This window comes from Mirounga angustirostris, unplaced genomic scaffold (assembly GCF_029215605.1).
Source record: "Mirounga angustirostris isolate CCGP_5_RB_7025 unplaced genomic scaffold, mMirAng1.0.hap1 SCAF_7, whole genome shotgun sequence".
Taxonomy (NCBI): domain Eukaryota; kingdom Metazoa; phylum Chordata; class Mammalia; order Carnivora; family Phocidae; genus Mirounga; species Mirounga angustirostris.
In genome coordinates this window covers 90,228,612-90,246,814 of record NW_026991715.1, presented here as the reverse complement: position 1 = coordinate 90,246,814, position 18,203 = coordinate 90,228,612, and the positions used below count along the sequence as shown (strand labels likewise).

Sequence of the window (18,203 nt, the reverse complement as noted above, 5' to 3'; positions counted from 1 at the left end):
TGCTTGTAGCTAATCACACCTGACAAGAACTGGGGGAAAATTTTATTACCAACGTATATTGTGACAGTTTGTAGCCAAAAACTGTGGCTGGGGGGGTGGGGACAGGGGTATTGAGTGGTCACAAGGGACTCGTGGGGCTCACAGCACACGGGGACGAGGGGTGAAGAGGGCAGCCTTTAAAGGACAGCTGTGGTTGTAGAGTGAGCTCTCCGTCCTGCCCCCAAAAAACAAGACCAGCTGTCAGGCTGCCTGCGACCCAAGACTTTCCACTGGCTTCTGACTGATTCCCAGACCTGTCTGAGACTCTCTTTCCAACTGCGCCCCCACGGCATTCCTGCAGCTGCCTTCCCCCTGTCAGGAATTGTGAACAGTGTCCAGTGAGGGTGGATAGGGCTGGGGGCTGGGCCAGATGAGGGGGAGATAGGAGTTGGGGACGACTACCAGCATGCAAGACATGCCCCGGCCATGGGGGCCAGCCCACCGCATGGACACACACCACTCTTCCGGGGGCCCCATATTTGAAGCCTTGCACACTCAGGGGTCTCACACACCAATCCTTGCACACTTGGAGCTTTTGTACACAGTCTCTCCCGTTCTGGGGACCAGGCAGCCACTGAAGACTTCAGCCTACCAGCCTGGACATCTCAGGAGCCTGCCTCAGCTCTCAGGGCCCGGCCTGCTGAGCAGATCCCCAAGGTAACCCCGGGTGACGGGGAAGGAGTGGAGCTGAGAGCTGGAAGGGGACGGGGTGTGTGTGTGTGTGTCGGGGCTGGGTTCGTGGTCCCATGACCATGAGGGGGCCGGGTAGAGAGGGTTCATTTGTGAGTTTGGCAGGGGAGGAGGCTGGGAAGAAGAGGATGAGAAGGCCCTAGAGGCTGCCCACCGCTCAGTGGGCCTCCCGCCCGTCGAGGCGATCCCTTCTAGGATCTTGGGCTCAAGAAGGGAGCCTGGAAAGGCTGGAAACCCGGGCGTATAAAAGGGGAGCAGATCACTCGGCCGTGGGTCCGGCTCGGGAGCAGCACCGCGGCCGGCGCACACTCTGCAGCAGCGCGCGGAAGAGGCCGGGCGGGCGCTTGGCGGGACCCTCGGCGGGCGCCGCGCGCACCGAGCCCGCACGGCCCGGGCCCGAGCCCGGTCCCGGGCCGGCGGGCGGCGGCGGCGCAGGCGCCCCTTGGCGGCCGTGCTCCTCGATCTGTCGCTCCAGGTGCTTCTGGATGGCCATGCCCAGCACCTCCACCTCCATGGCGGCGCCGTACACCTCCCACGTCATGCCCTTTTCGTCCCAGCTCACGTCGCGCACCGGCTCGGCCGCCTCCTGGGGCGCCACGGCGGCCGCCAGCGCGGAGCCGGGCCGCACCCGCACTTCGGGGAAGGCGGGTGGCGCGGCCGGCGGCGCGGCCGCCTGCGGCGTCATGGGCCCGGTGGCCACGGAGCGCGTCTCGGCGGCGCCCAGCGACACCTGCAGGCCCGCGTCCCGGCGCGAGGGTGGCCTGGGCGCCGGGCTGGGCGCGCGAGGCGCCGCCTGGAAGCTGAAGGCCGGGCCGCCCGCGCCGTCCTGCGGAGACATGGGGCTCACGGCCACCGACACGCAGGCCTGCGCGCCCGCCTGCGTCCCCGCGTCCTCGCGTGGCGGGGCGCTCGCCTCCCACGACGGAGCCTTAGTGAAGTTGTCACGAGTCCGCGGCCCGGGTGGGGGCCCTGTGGCTTCAGGGCCCGGGCTTCTCTCAGCCCCAGCGGCCACCAGGTCTTTCTGGCCTGGGCTGGAGGCCTCCGTGCTGGGCACTGGCTCCAAGAGGCCTCCGCCACTACCGGCCCCCGCGGGAGAAGGGCCTGGGCCGCAGGGTTTGCCATCTGACTGCCTGGAGGAGGAGGCCTCTGCCTTCTCCAGAGTCGGGGGGGCCAACTTCCCCGAGGATGGGGACTCTGCTTTCCTTGGAGGCGCAGCATCGGCCTGCCCCGGGATCACAGGCTCCACCTTCCCAGGGGCAATAGGGTCTACTTTTCCTGAGGATTCCGGCTCCCCTTTCTCCAAGGCCAGTGGCTTCTCCCGCAGAGATGCAGCCTCTGCTTTTCCCCATGAAACAGGGCCCTCCTGCCCAAGGGGCTTTGTTTCTGCTTTGCCCTCAGACTTGGGTTCTGCCTTCCCTGAGGCCCTGGGATCCACCTTTGTGGAGTTCATAGGATTCCCCTTCTCTGGAGGCAAAGGATCCACCTTTCCCTCTGGGACAGCGTCTGCTTTTCCCAAGGATGCCAGGACCGTTTTTTCTAGGATCATGGGGGCCACTTTTCCCGAAGACACAGAATCCACTTCTCCAGGGGGAGCACTTTCTGCCTTCCCTCTGCTCACAGTGTCTACCTTGCCCAAGGCCAGGGGGTCAGCCTTCCCTGAGGCTGTGGGACCCACTATTCCAGAAACCATAGGACCTGCCTTCTCTGAGGACAGTGGATCTGTTTTCCCCTCAGTCACTGTCTCAGCTTTTACAGAGGATGAGGGTCCTGCTGTCCCCAAGAATTTGGGATTCCCTGGACCTGAGGGCACAGGGTCTATCCTTCCTTTCGATTCGGGATTCACTTTTCCAGAAGATGATGTTTTTGTATGTCCCACAGAAATGGGATCCGCCTTTGTGGAGGGCATTGGGTCCTCCTTTTGTGATAAGACAGTTTCTGTCTTTCCGACAGACATTGGTTCTGCCTGCCCAGTAGACAAGGGCTCTGGCTTTCCTGAGGGCACAGGATCCATCTTTCCCAAAGAAACTTGACCCACCCTGCCTGAAGACACAGGATCCACAGTTTTCAAAGATGTGGGTTCCATCTTTCCTGAAAATACAGCATCCACCTGCCCAGCAGACATGGTTTTTATCACTCTCATAGACATGGGATCTCCCTTTCCCAAGGAGGTAGGATCCATCTTCCCCAGGAACTGAGGGTCCTCTTTTGTGGAGGACCCGGTTTCTGCACTTCCCATTGATGCAGGATCTGTCATCACCAAGTGAGTAGGATCCATCCTTCTGGAGGACCCCAGAGCCACTGTTCCTGGAGACACAGGCTCAGTTTTGCCTGATGACCCTGGAGTCAGTATTGCCAAGAACCCAGGATCTAGCTTTCCTGCAGTTGCAGAATCTGTGTTTTCCAAGGACCCAGGATCCATCTTTCCTGAGGGCCCAGGATCTCTCTTTCCCAAGGACACAAGGTCTGCCTTCCCCACAGATGCAAGAGCCACCTCTTCTGAGGCCACAGGAAGCTCTTTTCCTGAATACCTGGGCTCCTCCTTTCTTGGGAACTCAGGATCCAATTTGGCAGAGGATACAGGATCTTCCTTCCCTGGGGACACTGGATCCACCTTGTCAGAGCACACAGGATCTACCTTTCCCAAGGATCCAGGATCCTCCTTTCTTGAGGTCACAGGATCCATCCTTCCAGAAGCCACAGGATCCCCTTTTCCCAAGACTGTAGGCTCTGTCTTTACTATAAACATGGGATCTGCCTTCCTCAAGGACCCAGCATCTTCCTTTCCTATGAAAGTGGAATCTGCCTGCTTTGAAGACTTGGAATCCATCTTCTCTGAAAACATAGGATTTCTGTTCTCCAAGGATGAGGGATCAGTTTTCGCTGAGGACACAGGTTCTGGCTTCCCAGAGAAGGTGGCTTCTGGTGTCCCTGAGATCAAGGCTCCATGTGCCCCCAATGTCTCCTTGGTAGCTGCCTCTTGGGGAGGGATGAAGGTCAGGGAGGGGCAGGCCAAGCTCCCGCCAGGGCCCTCAGAACAGGAGGCCCCTTCCCCAGCCCCAGCGGGGCTGCTGTGTCTGGAGTCCATGCCTGGGCTTGGGGCAGGGTTGTGCCTAGAGGGTGCAGGGCTGGCCTTCTGCTGGGAGGGGCAGCAGTCCCTCATGGCTGGGTTCCCAGCCCCCAGGCTCCCATCCTGTGGGCAGCAGAGGGCTGTGGGCTGAGGGGCTGGGGGCTGGAGTTCTTTCAAAGAAGCTGGAGCCGGGCTGGGTCTTCAGCACTGCCCAACTGCCCTCCTGACCATACTTGTGCCCCAGGCTGCTATCTGGTTCTGAAACATAAAGAAAACAGACTCAGACTCAGGGAAGACCCAGTGGGGAGGAGCCTCTGTCTTTTCCCTCCCACCCTTTCCAAGCAGCTGGGCCTCCTCACTGGGTTCTCTGCCCCCATCTGGTCATCTCCTGTCCCACCATATCACTCCCCTGCTTCTCTGCTTCCTATGGCCCTCTGGATAAAGGTCAGACTTCCTAAAATGGCATTCAAGGCCCTTCAGAACTTGGCCATAGTCTAACTTTTTTTTTCTTTTTTAAAAAATTTATTATTTTTTTTAATAGAGAGAGAGAGAGAACATGGGAGGGGCAGAGGGAGGGGGAGAGAGAGTCTCAAGCAGACTCCATACTGAGCTAGAAGCCTGATGTGGGGCTTGATCCCACGACCCTGAGATCATGACCTGAGCTGAGACCAAAAGTCGGATGCTTAACGGACTGTCCACCCAGGTGCCCTCACAGTCTAACTTTTCAACTTCATCTACCATCACCCCATGCAGCATGCACCCTTCATCTTCCTTGTCAGCCCACCCCATACAGCATGCTACCCTGAAGTTATGCTTTTTTCATCTAGGCCACAGGTCACAAACTCTGATGCCACAGGGGCCAGGTAGGTAATTTTCGTGAGGGAAGCAGGCTGGGTATAGTACAATAGGGAATGGTAGGGAAAGCAGCAGAGAGTGCATGCCCTGTTTACAGGGGGAGCCACTCCTCCACTAGCCACATTCTGTTCCGGAGAAATGCATCCTGGTAGTATCAGTGAGTAGCAGGAGATCCAGAACTTTAATGTAAAATATCCTAATTCAAGATCAAAAAAGAAAAACACTATGTGGCTCAAACAAAATATGTCTGTAGGCCACAGTTTTGGTCTGTGCAGGCCCTGGGGAGTTGTGAATGATTAATAGTTGAGGAAGGGACATAGTCTGAAATGTGAGATTTCAAAGACTGCTCTGGGATGGTGTGGAGGCGGGAGGAGAGGGGCTAGCCAACCATTCTTTAACCTTTTATTCTTCCAATTCTTCATTCATTCACCCAGCCCTTCTCTGCAATAATCTAGATGAGAACTGGCACGGTAAAGGTCCAAGGAATAGAGAGTTGGCAGAATTGAGAGATCCTGGGGAAAACTGACAGGAGCCAGCCAGCCATAGGGGGAGGCAGTAGGGGTGGCCCGCAGGATTCTGGCCAGGGTTGGGGGGTGTGAGGCAGGAGATCTGGGGAAAAGGGGAGCTGTGTTTAGACAGGCTGAGTGTGCAGTGTCTGGGGAACATGCAGGGAGAGGCTCTGGCAGGCAGCTGGATCTGCGAGCAACTTCATCCCAACTACACATCCACAGCCTGAGTGACTAGCGCACTGGATCCCCCCCAAACCTGCTCCACCATCTTTCCCAAAGCCATCTCACGAGTGCTCAGGCCAAAAGCCCTACAATCACCCTTGACTTTTCTCACACACCCCACGTCCCATCCACCAGCAAAACATAACAGATCTCCCTGCAAAATATAGCCAGAATCTGGCCACTCTCCTGAGCTGAACTCACACTATCTCCCACCTGGATTATCCCGGCTTTTTCCTTCAACCCATATGGTTCATTCTCAACACAGAAGCTGGAAGGATCTTAGTAAGACCCAAGGTAGCCCATCCCTCTTCTGCTCAGAACCATGCAGTATCTCCCCAAACCATGCCAAGTAAAAGTAAACTCCGTACATGTCCCTGATCTTCTGGCGCCATCACTGATCTTGACCTTGTCTCCTACTTCTTTCTCTTGATTACGCTGCTCCAGTCACACAGGCTGCCTTGGGGCTTTCGCACTGGCTGTTTCCTCTGCCTGGAATGCTTTCCCTCCTGAAATCTGCATGGCCTGCTCCCTGCAGCTTTCCCTGACCCATCCTCCCCAGCACTGGTGGGCACTCTCCATCCTCCTTGCCTTGCTCAGCTTTTCTTCATATTACCCATTTACCATCTGATATATTACATACAGTGGTTTATTACTTATGGTTTGTCTCTCCATTAGAATGTCAGCTCCAGGAGGATGGGGACTTTATGATATTTACTTATATACCCTCAGGGTTGAGAACAATAACTGGCATATAGTAAGCCAGTAGCCCCCTAGGCATATTTGTTAAACGAAAGACTGAATGATCTTTTTAAGATGTTGGTCCAACATGCTACTCCTTGGCCCCAACCCCTCCTTGCTCTTGCTAGGGAAGTAAATTGGCTGTAATCTTTTTGGAAAGACATTTGTCAATTCCTATAAAAGTTTACAATGCACTTGGCATTTAGGTCAGCAAGCCCGCCTCCAGGAATGGTCTTGAAGATGGGTCAATGGTGCACCAAGGGTACACAAGAACATGGCTGGTGATGAGAAAAAAAAAAACTGGAAGCCAGTTCATGAAATATGGGACAGCCACATGGCACCCCCCCACCCCCACCAGCTATCAGAATGTGTAGAGTGATGAGGAAAGATGCCTAAGATAAATTAAGTGAAAAAAGCCAGGGCAAGTGGGATTCCATGCATGCAGACAAGAAAAAAGACAGATACACATATATGGGTTTATTTATAAAAAGAAAATTTATGGAAGGAAATCCATGAAACTTAGTAGCAATTGCCTCTGGGAAGTGAGACCAAGGATCTGGAGGTGGAAGAGATTTTTTTTTGGTATGCCCCTTTGTGATGCATGAAATTTTGGTTATGTGTGCATATATTACTTTTTTTAAAAACGGGGGGGGGGAACCTTAATGACTCCCCATTACCTTTAGGGTCAAGTCCAATTCTATAATGTGCTTCCAAGCCTCTGTGTACTTACTTACCTGCTAAACTTTACCTTTCAGTACGCACTCCCCCAAAGTCCATACAAACACACACACACACACACACGCATGCATGCACGCACTATAACCTCTCTGGGCTCATCCATGGCTTCACAGTTTCTCTCACCTCGGCCTCTACACACCCTCTTGCCTGACTCTCATTAAACCTTCAGGTCCCAGTTCAAATGCCCCCTCCTCCAGTGAGCTTCTTTGCCCACCAGCATCCTAGGAGTTCTTACGGCCTCTTGTTCTTCCCCTAACCAGACACATGTCACTCTGCCCTTTATACCCCTGGATCCCTGCCTAGACCTTGAGTCACTGGATAGGGATTGAGCTGATACTATTCACCACCATGTCCCCCAGGCTTTGGGCTTATGGGACTTGGGCGGATGGGGGTCATCACTAGAATGGGGACACTGGGGTAGGAGCAGTCTTGCAGAGGACAACGGGGCACTTGACTTTGGAAATTGAGCTGAGGTACTTGTGGGACTATGGGGGGGGGGCAGCTGGTTTACACACCTGGTTGAGGAAGGCCCTTCTGAGGCGGTAGCGCCTGAGGCAGCCATGAAAAGGCCAGAGTGGCTGGAGTGAAGTTGGAAGGGGAGAGAGAGGAGGCGGTTGCCCACTTAGCAGCTCTATGAGCTCAGGCAAGTCCCTTCTCCTCACTGGGGACCCTGACGAAGCCGCCTCTGCTCCCACGAGGCTGCTGTGAGGATTAGAGAGGATGAGGGGTGTGCAGGGCTCTGCTCACTTTAGGGCTGGGCTGTGTACATGGAAGGCCTGTTTTCATCTACTCCCGCCTGTCAGAGCCCAGCTGTGCTCCCAGGAGGGGGCAGGGGACGGACGGCCTGTAGCAGAGGCACAAACTGGCAGAATCTAGCCCTCAGACCTGCTTGTTTGACCCAGAGCGCTAAAAAGAAATTTTTAAAGGAGTTAACTGATCAACATTTAAAATTAGAAGATTTCATGTGAAAATCAGATTTCCAGATTCTCTGGGAAAACTAAAATTTGGCAATCTGAGCATGCTTCCTGCGTGGCAACAGTCAGCCGGAGCCAAACAGTGGCTGCCTTCTTGGATGGGGGTGTACTCTCCAATTAGCCACAATCTCCACCCCTCCCTATGGTGTCCTGGACACTGGGGCTGACTGCCTGTTGCTATGGATCACTGACTCCTTTTTCTTATAGCCAGCCCCTCGTGTAGGCTATACACCTGGCCTATAGCCACCTGAGTTTTTTTTTTTCTCGAAGATTTTATTTATTTATTTGACAGAGAGAGACACAGCGAGCGAGGGAACACAAGCAGGGCGAGTGGGAGACGGAGAAGCAGGCTTCCCACTGAGCAGGGAGCCCCATGCAGGGCTCGATCCCAGGACCCTAGGATCATGACCTGAGCCAAAGACAGACACTTAATGACTGAGCCATCCAGGCACCCCTAGCCACCTGAGTTTTGACCCTTGACCTAGATGCTGAGAAGGGTGGGAGGTGACCTTACACACAGCAAGCCTTTAGTACGTTTACTCTGTGCAGACCCCATACACCTGCCTGGCAGGTGCTGTGTTCTTATTTTCCAGAAGAGGAAACAGAGAGGCAGGCATGGCCCAGCTGGTAACACGTCTCTTCTGAAAACCCCCCTGGAAAAGGTTGGCTTCTTGGTTCCCAGCGAGCAGTTCTCTGACACAGAAGAAGGTCTGAGGTAGGGACGAGGAGCCTGGCCAGGGCATTAGAAAGATGTGGGGTCAGGCGCCAGCTTGGTCATTGACTTGCTCCATGAATTTGAGTATTTCCACAGTCTGGGCCTTAGTCTGTGAAATGGGGGAAGGGATGTAGTTATATCTAGAATTGCTGGCCCAGCCCTGGGTTTAAGATTTGCCAAGGCACCGTTCCCAGAGGCTCTGCTGCTCACAGTTCTACTGGGTGCTTCTTGGCTCTCGAGGGATCCTCAATATCCTCAAGCCACTTCTCCAAGAGGCAGCCCAGGCCGGGGGTGCCCCCTCCTTGTGCCCAGCCCTCCCACTGGAACCCAGGCCCATCACTCTCCCACTGTGTGCTCAGCCCTGGGCCCAGCACTCTCAGGCTCATTTGGTCTCTGGACTCCACAATGATTTCATGAGGGGGGCATTATCATCCCATTTCACAGATGCGGACACTGAGGTCAGAGGGAGAAAAGACTTGACAAGGGCACACAGCTGGTGCAGGAGGCTGTAGTTCAAAGCCTGTTGTGTCTGAACCCAAAGCCTGGGTTCTTCCTGCTTGTATCAGCTAAGATTTTGGACACTGACGCTTGGCTTTTAAAGCCCCTTTCTGCTCTTTGGGGCCAGGCCAAGAGTCCTCCCAATCCCCTGGGCCTGAGGAAGCATGAGTGTCCCCACATGCACACACCCACCAAGATGAACAGATGAACCTGCACGCTTATGTGACCTGATTGAGGTAAAAGATTGAACCGATCCCCTAGGTGTGTGGGCCAGCTCACCTGGCATGCAGAGGAGCGTGGAGACTGCACGTAGATGTCCGTGCCAGCTTAGACCAGCCTGGAGAGCCAGGACCTGGCTCCTGCATTCTGCTCAAGAAGAGCTTGGTGTGTATACATGCAACTTGTATGTGCAGAATGGCTTATGTACTTTGTCTTGTGGGGGCCACTTGGACCCTGTGGGTGTGCGCATGTGTGGCCACATGGCCTCAGGGTCCCTCACAGAGAGCTGGCCTGGCTGTGTGCACAGGTGCATGGGCCCCACTCCTGAGCAGAGCAGCCTCTGCGAATGCTTATTCTGGCCCAGGGACCTGGCCAGCCCTTTCCTTCTCCTTAGGATTTCTTCCCACTATGAAGCCAGGGCTGCCAAGCACCTGCAAACACCTCCTCCCATGTGACAAGAGCAACAAAGGCTGGGAGTGCTTCAGCAGGCGTGAGCGTGTGCCTGACAATCCTGGTCTGCTGCCCCTCACCCTCTTGGCCCCTTGTCTCCTAGTATCCCTGGGGCAGCAAAGCCGCCTGCCTGTGGCTGCAGGGGAGAAAGAGTCTAACAAAGGGTGATAGCCGTACCTTTCTCCAGAAGTGGCCCCAGACCATCCATCCATTCATCCACAGGAGGGCAAGCGTAGACTTGCAGGGGTGTGCACGTTTGGGCTGAGTGAGTGCAGGGGATGGGCAGCAAGCTAAGAGATGGAGAGGATGGGAGAGGAAGTGTGTGCACAGCCTACTCCAGGGTCTAGGGGTACATGAGGGACACCCTGAGCAAGTGTGAATAGGGACAAGCAGGCCAGAGCAGGGTGGCTGCGAGTGTGTTGTGATAAGGCAGTATTGTTGAGTTGAGTGTGCCGTGATAGGTGATGTCTGGTGTGAACGCGGAGCTAAGCCCGGGTGTACACGCAAGGCTCCCTCTTGGTGTACTGGGTGGGTGCACAGGTGGCCGTCTGTTAGTGTGATGGAATGACCAAGGGCCACAGTGTGTGTGTGTGTGTGTGTGTGTGTGTGTGTGTGTGTGTGTGAAGATCGTGGCCTCACCCGGGAGATGCAGGTGTGTGAACGCGGTGTGTGATGGGGTGTGTGACGGTGCCCCAGAGTGTGTGCCACACTGAGTGTGCGACGGCGAGTGTGCTCAGTGGTGCCGGTGGTTCCAGTGGAGCCCCTCGAGCACAGAGCTCGCTCCGGGGGGGCGGGGGGGTGGTGGAGATGAATCAACGCGGGCGGACCCCCTTCCCCGCGGTGACGGGAAGCGGCCCCTCCCGCACAGCCCTGTTGAACAATGCGGCCGCACGCGGCGAGGCCGGGCGTGGGGTCCCGGTCCTACACACAGGGCTGGCTGGCCCTCAGGGCCCCTCCAGTGCCCGGCCCCCGGCTGCGGGACCCGCCCCCGCCCTGCCCTGCCCCGCCCCGGCGAGGAGCCTGGAAATGGACACCCGCCGCCCCCGGCCGAGCGCGCACACACACATCCCGGGCGCACGCTGGGCACACGCCATGCATGGTGCGCGAGCCCCGCCACCCAGGTGGTTCGAGGACCCTGGACAGAGGCTGCGGGGCGGCCGGGAGCCAAGGAACGGGGTCGATGTCGCCCGCCCATAGCGGGCAGCAAGTGCAGGCTAGGAGCTTACCCGACAGTGCTGCCTCTCCGTCTCCTTGGCGCGCTGCGCTCCGGCTCCCGCCGCCGCCGCCGCCCGAGCGGCCTCGGCTGCCTCCGGCGGGGCTGGCGGGCGGACCCGCGGACTCCGCGCCGCCGTCCCCCGCGCCCGCTCGGCGCTCTCGCCTTGCGCCCCGCCCCGGGCATGCGCGCTGGCCGACTGGCGGCCTCCGAAGCCGGGAGGGGGCGGTGCCGGCGAGGAAAAGGAGGCCCGAGGGAGGGAGGGCGCCCCTCGCCCCTCGCCCCGCACTCCTCACCGAGGTCCGGGGGCTCCTGGGTTCCCCGCCCTCCTCGACCGGGTTCCCATTTCACAGACAGGGAGACTGAGGGGCGGAGCGCCTGCCCATTTGCTGCGCTCCTGTTGCGGGCGGGGCGCGTTGCCCGTCAGATCTCACTCAATCCAGCCCCGCGAACACCCTTTACTAGTTTTACCGAGGAGGAAACTGGGACTCAGAGAGGGAAAGCCCCTCGTCCAAGGGCACGCAGCGCCTGGATAGGGACCCAGGTCGGCGCGATCTCCGAGCTCCCCCTGCGCGGAAATTTCCCCTCCGCCTTGGCCGCACTTCCGGCCTTCTCTCCCCGCACCCCGCCCCGCCCCCGCCCCTTTGTCTCGCCACCGCCCACGCTCCCGCGAGTTAAGGGGACACGAGTAGGGTGGGAGCGAGGCTCCTTCGATTCCCTCGCTACGGGCCTCCCCAGCCAGGGTGCCCGCCCACTCTCTGGTCTATGAAAGCTCGGTTCTCTTCCCTTGGGTATCCTTCAGCAAGTTATTTCCCCATTTTTGAGCCTCAGTTTCCCAATCTATAAAATGGGACTAACATTAATCACCTCACAGTGGTCTTGGAAGGATGAAGTAGGTGTTCAGGGGTTTCCCGTTGAATCTGAACTGCCAAGGACATGAGGCCTTTTTGTCTACCACCCCCCTCGACATTTCTTTTTTTTTTTTTTTAATTTGCGAGAGAGAGAATGAGAGAGAGTACGAGAGGGAGGAGGGTCAGAGGGAGAAGCAGACTCCCCGCTGAGCAGGGAGCCCGATGTGGGACTCGATCCCGGGACTCCAGGATCATGACCTGAGCCGAAGGCAGTCGCTTAACCAACTGAGCCACCCAGGCGCCCCTCCCCTCGACATTTCTTCGCAGAGAAATAGTCCCCTCCTCTTTGACCTCCCAGAGGAGAACAAATAATTCTGTAATTGCCGAGAGGTGATAAAACCTTACCTGTACAGGGAGGCCACCTATTAAAAATGGTAACAACTAAGGTTAATGTAACGTTTATTTAGGGGTAGAAACCGTGCTAAGTTTTTGTTACTGTGTCATAAAATTTCAATTTCCAATCACTTAGGAGCAAATTAGTATTTATATATTATATCCCCATTTTTCAGATAAGAAAACTGAGATACTGATAGGTTACTTCGTGTTCACACAACTAGTTAATAGTGGAGCTAACTTCTGAAACCTCACGCTAAACCCTTAGCTCCTATTCCTCCCACTTACATGGTGAATCATAAATCACCGTGATCTTTTAAAAATCCAGGTAGTAAATGAAGAAAATCTATCGGACCAACGTCTTCAGCCAGCATCCCAGGGAAGCAGAAAACCTCAAGATGCCGTCAGCACCATGGACAACACCAAACACAAGGGATGCTTCCTAACGCTTCAGGCCCTGAAAATTGTTAATTCACTGCCCACAAGAGCACTATCGCTTCACAGTATTCAAACCCTATTCTACATTCATTGTTTCATTTTATTCCCCCTACAGTCCTTCCAGGTAAACATTATTGGCCCCATGATACGGATGAAGACATCAAGTCTTGGAGAGGTTCAAAAGACATGACAGTTGGCAAGAACCAACCTGTGATCTAAAAAGCTCCCCCTGGGGGTCAGGGTCAGGGTGGATAGGAGTAGAACCAGGGCATGAGTGAGGACGCCGTGAAGTTGTCCAGGTGAGAGATGATGATGCCCGAAACATGGCAGTGTTTGTTGGAATAGAGAAGAGGGGCCGGGTTTGATACCTATTTAGGGGTAAAGTCAACAGGTCTTGGTCATGGGTGGTTGTGCCTGTGAGGGGAGAGAGGATTCTGTTGCCTGGGGAGCTGAGTGGATGGAGGACAGGTACATCTGATGAGCCCTGGGGAAAGAAGGAGCTTGTGGGGCCACCATGCTGAGACGTCTGAGTCTAAAACTGAGCTCTTGAGTGGCCAGGCTGGAGACAAACCAGGGTTCTGGTGATGGAAGTCATGAGAGGGGTGTCAGTACATGAAGAATGAGTATAGACCAAATAAGGTGAGACAAGAGCCCTACATCCACCCTGAGGAATGCCAACATTAAGGTACCAGCTGGGAAAAGAAGACTGCAAAAAAGAATGAGAAACAGTAATCTGATAAACCAGGAGAAACTCAGGAGAATGATGCCTTAGAAGCCAAGGGAAGAGAATATTCCAGAAGGAAGGCACACAAGATATGGCCTGAGAGATGATTTCTGGACTTTGCAAAGAAGGTAATGGAAATTTGATGAAAGCACAGTGAGTGGAGTGGTGGGGGTGGAAGGCAGACTTGGGGCGGGGGAATTGATGAGTAAATTGGAGTAAAGAAGTAAAGAGAGCAAGAAGATGACTCTCTCAGCAAATTTGGGCTTGGAGGGAGACAGGCAATATCGTAAGCTCTACAGTGGGGTAGGAGGTTAAGTTGAGGAGATTTGGAGGCAGTTAAATTCTGATGAGAGGGGCCAGTAGTGAGGGAAAGGGAAGATGCCAGGAAGGGAGAGCAAATGCCTGGGCCCAGATGCTCAGGGTGGAAGAAGAGGACGGGAACCAGAGCCCTGGGGCAGCTCACAGATCCTGAGATGAAGACTGAGGCAATGTGGTTCATTTGGGAGGTGCAGAGACACCAGCAGGGGAGTGGGAAGGTGACCCAGGAGGGGAAGGCATCCAATAAGAGATGGTTATTAAGCCAACTATCCCAGTGGGTGGGTGAAGTGTAATCCTGCAGGAAGTTTTAGAAAATGGGGTAAATGTGCACCTCAGAATTCCCCTGGCTGAGGGTAAGTGATCTGGTGTATTTATATCCCAGCACCTGGGAGACATGGATGAAGGGCCAACCCATGGAGCTATGTGTTAATTCCCAGGCACTTCTGGTCCACAGTTCATGTGGGTAAAGCGGGTTCTAAAGCCCAGGGGCAGATTTTTGACAAGGATGCAGGTACCACCTGTTGGGAGTCTTGCTGGTGGGCACATAAATTATAAGGGCATCTGAAAGGATGTGGTCAGAGCTCCAGCTGTGTCTGCTACATGGGCACAGTCAGGGCCTCTTTCCATCTGTGCCCTTTGTCACACTCTCCAACCACCTTTGTTCCATGGGGACTTACTGATATAAACATGTTTAAAAATGAAAATTTCCAGACAACAAAACACTTGCTAAAGCAGAGTGGGAGCTCAAAAAGGACATGGAAGCAGGCAGATCCTGACTTTGCCAGCAACTAGCTGTGTGGCCTTGATTGAGGTCTGTCTGAGTCTCAACTTCATCCTATGTAACTCAGCTCTCAGAGTCCTGAAGAGGATATAGGGAGAAATAAAACCAAGCACCAAGCATAGTGTAGCACTCATGGTAGGTGCCAGGGTTATGGCAAGGCCAGTCCTGTGCACCCTTTTTGACCTCAGCACCTCCATTTTCCTTGGGGAACCACCTTCCCACTCCAGTCCATGTGGTGGGGTAGGATGGGCCTCCCTGTCAGCTTTAGGGGTGGGCAGTGACCTAGGCCTGACCAACCGCTATGCAGTGATTAGTTCTGGGGGTGGGACCAGAGCACAAGACCACAGCCAGGGCAACCGGCTCTCATACTTTCCTGGAGCTTTGGGGGTGGCTGAATTGGTGGTGTGTCTCCCTGGAGCTGCTGGGGGGTCATCTCTGTCCCCATGTGGAGCAAATCTGACCGGGCCCAGGTTGTGGCTCACCCTGTGATAACTAACACGGTCACCACACCCGTGAGAGTGTGTGTGCGCATGTATCTCGGGTTGCCCTGCTGCTGGGAAGCCACACACACTCTTACGCACCAGAAGATAAACAAGTGCCTGCAGCTCCTTGGCTGGCACCCAGGCTGGGGGTGGAATAAACATCCCAGTGACTTTCCGAAAAGCACGCGTGTGTGGTGACAGGTGCCATGGAGACGAGCAGACTGTACCAGAGCAGACGCAGCCACCCCCCAATTCCACCCCTCTGTGCACGCGTGTGTGCATGCACACACACACCTTGTGCTCTCTCATGTTCATATCCACTCCATCAAACATTCCCTCTTCACACCCATTCCAGCTTTGCTTGAGGTTAAAGGCGTTTGAGAAAGTCTGAGATTCCTGATATAACAGCGTCCACAGTTTCTCAGCTCCTTTGCCTGAACACTGGTCCTGGTCTAGGCTGAATTTCAGCAAATCATGGCCTCTAGGGAAAGTGTGATGTGTGATGTGTGTGTGTGTGTGTGTGTATGGGGGGAAACCCACTTTGTGAAGAGTTCTTATCTTTGCTTCAGAGACATGCACACAATACACATTCACCCAGTTCTTCAAGAAACACTCATCCAGACCCCTGCCCCACCGAGGCTTGTACAGACTCACCTGAATACAAACACTCAGATATGTATCCATCCTCACGCAAGCAATGTATAATCCACTATACCCTAGATGATGACGGTGGTGGTAGTGGTGTACCCTTCACTGGCTGCCTAGGTGTTTTACAATCATCATCTTATTACATTTTATACTTAAGGAAAACCATCTGAGATTGATAATATGCTTCCCATTTCCTAAGTGAGAAAACAGACATTTAGAGAGGTTAAGTAACTTGCCAGGGTAACACAGCTAGAAAGTGACAAAGCTGGGAGCAAAACTCCTGCCCACACCATTAGCCCTTCTTCATTTAGTCACATATACGTGTGACACCCCATGCATGTGCAGGCACACACACACACACACACACACAAACCCTGCCTCCTCAGTCAGTCCAGATAACTGATGTCCATGGGGTGACCTTCCCCACCCCGACCTCCTCATATGCATCACTCCCAGGCCCTCACAACACTGCCCTGATATTCATGAGAGCCCCTGGACTAGACACCTATGAGCACAGTGTGCTGCCCACATAGGCCCCCTCCCTCCCTCTCTACACCCCCCTCCCACTAGCAGCTGTAGGCCCTGGCCCAGCTGGGGGCGGCCCTGGGATTTGGATGGGTGACTCAGGCTGAATCATGGCCCAGCTGCTCCTTGGCAGCCCTCTCTCCCATTCTGCCCAGAGAGCCTATTTTGAAGGCAGAGGTGGGTCTTGGGGCAGGGGGGACAGGAAGAGGGGGTAGTAGGGGATGGGGACAGGGAACAGGGGTGCTTGAGAAAGAGGAATCAGGCACAAGAGGGCCTCTGAGCTGTCTTCTGCTCCTCAGTGGTCTGCAGGTGTTCTCAGGCAGTCCCCAACCTTGACCTTCATTCTGCCAGAGAAGGAGCTCCTTCTTCCCGGACACAGGTCATGGGCTACCTCTCTGATCCCAAGGCCCACTTTGGTTGCCCTGCCCCACCTCTTGGCCCTGATAATAACAGTAACAATATTTACTATTCTAATTGATCACTCACATGTTACAGCACTCTATAGTTTGCAAAACACCTTTTCATCAGTATCTCATTTAATTCTCTTATCAGTGCTATAGGGTGAAAATTAGTATCCTTACTTTTGAGCTGAGCAAATTGAAGCTCAGAGAGGTTACATGAACTATCCAAGGTCACCCAGTTGGTGAAATGACAGAGCCAGGAACCAAGCTCAGGATTCCTGGTCCAGCCTGTGGATTGGATTAGGGCCAGAGATGAGCTACAGCTGGACATGGTGGGGTATAGTGGCAACATGGTAGGGGGACTGGGGGGTGGCATGGTAAGGCATGGTTGGGGCATCAAAAGGGGCATGGTAGGGGTGCCTGGGTGGCTCAGTCAAGTTAAGCCTCAGACTCTTGATTTCGGCTCAGGTCATGATCTCAGGGTTGTGAGATCGAGCCCCACAGCAGGTGCTGCGCTGGGTGTGGAGCCTGCTTAAGAGTCTCTCCCCGCCCCTCCCCCTCTAAAGAAAAGGGGGTGCTGGTGGAGCAGCATGGAAGGGGCACTGTGGAGGGTATGGCAGAGGCATTATTGGTTGCTTAGTGTGCAGCAGGATCATGACAAAATTTTTCTCTTTAGCCTCTGCAACTCATGGATTATGGAATTTTTTTATACTGTTAAATCTTCTTTTTCATTGTTTCAGGCCAATATCCTGACACTAACAAAACCAAAGCTGTGGAGTTGCTACTGAGAAGACGTCAGCTGTGGGGACTTTGCTTCCTGAAGCCTCAGTTTCCTCATCTGAAAAAATGGGTCCAGGCCTCTGGCAGAGTAGGCTATATTGAGAGGCACGAGTGAAATCACATGCATCATGTCCTTTTAGAGGCTGTGAAGGACTTCACAAGAGATGCTGTTTTTTACATTTTGTTTTATCTTTTAAAAAAACACCCATGGATGCTGGGCAGAGGGCGAGGTGGGCTTCTAGGAGCCTGGGGGAGGCGCTGAGAGGGGGAGTGGGTGACAGTTCTTCCTCCCCCCCTGCCTGGGCTCGGCCTGGCCTTCCCCCACCCTCAGCCCAGAACCAGTTTCTAGGCAACGGGATGGATGCAGGAATGGTTCGGAGGGGAGAGAGCTATAAATAGGGAAGGGAGAAAACAAAAATAAAGTTCCAGAGAAAGCTGTGGAGCCAAATTACTAGGGGTGGGGGTGGGGAGACTGGGAGGGAGACGGGCGAATGGGAGGAACACCAGGACAGCCCTCAGCCCTTCATTAGGGGAAGAGGGCAATTTTCAGATGAGCCAGCCAGCAAAGGCCCTCTGAGGACTGACATGGGTGCGGTGCTGGGTGGGGGTGGGGTCTCGGGTGCCCAGCTGAGCAGGATAGGGGTGATGAGAAATCACTTCTTGTTGGAGAACAAGGAAAAGATCAGAGAAGGAATGGATTTCAATAGGCAGCATTGAGGGCAGCTATCCAGGTGAAAGAAAGAGCACAGGCGGAGGAAGGGAAGATGCGGGTCAGGTGAGGTGGGGCTGGACCCACAGACTGGGGAGGCCGGGCCGGGCTCAACCTCACTGCCGGTCCACCCGCCCTTTGACACAGACACAGAAAGGTGGGCCCTTCCTCAGCTGCAGTGCTCCTCTCCCCAGATCTTCCCATGCTAACCCCCCTTTCATTCAAG

At 54.7% G+C, this 18,203-nt stretch overlaps 1 protein-coding gene across 2 annotated transcripts; it reads right to left on the bottom strand.

Annotated features, from left to right (window-relative positions):
- Nucleotides 1-21: 21 nt before the first annotated feature.
- GPRIN1 (G protein regulated inducer of neurite outgrowth 1) lies at nucleotides 22-11,514 on the bottom strand. 2 transcript variants are annotated; one of them, XM_064596533.1, is made up of 3 exons: nucleotides 10,941-11,514; nucleotides 9,892-10,004; nucleotides 22-4,054 (listed from the first exon to the last, which is right to left on the bottom strand). In XM_064596533.1, the coding sequence occupies exon 3, from the start codon at nucleotides 3,887-3,889 to the stop codon at nucleotides 989-991; it is 2,901 nt and encodes a 966-aa protein (XP_064452603.1). In that variant the 5' UTR covers nucleotides 3,890-4,054; nucleotides 9,892-10,004; nucleotides 10,941-11,514; the 3' UTR covers nucleotides 22-988. The 2 variants fall into 2 exon arrangements, with proteins under 2 accessions (XP_064452603.1, XP_064452602.1); XM_064596532.1 differs by lacking the exon at nucleotides 9,892-10,004.
- Between the last annotated feature and the right edge of the window lie 6,689 nt (nucleotides 11,515-18,203).

Coding starts and splice junctions, on each gene's coding strand:
- GPRIN1 (XM_064596533.1), bottom strand. CDS start 3,889: ATGAGGGACTGCTGCCCCTCCCAGCAGAAGGCCAGCCCTGCACCCTCT.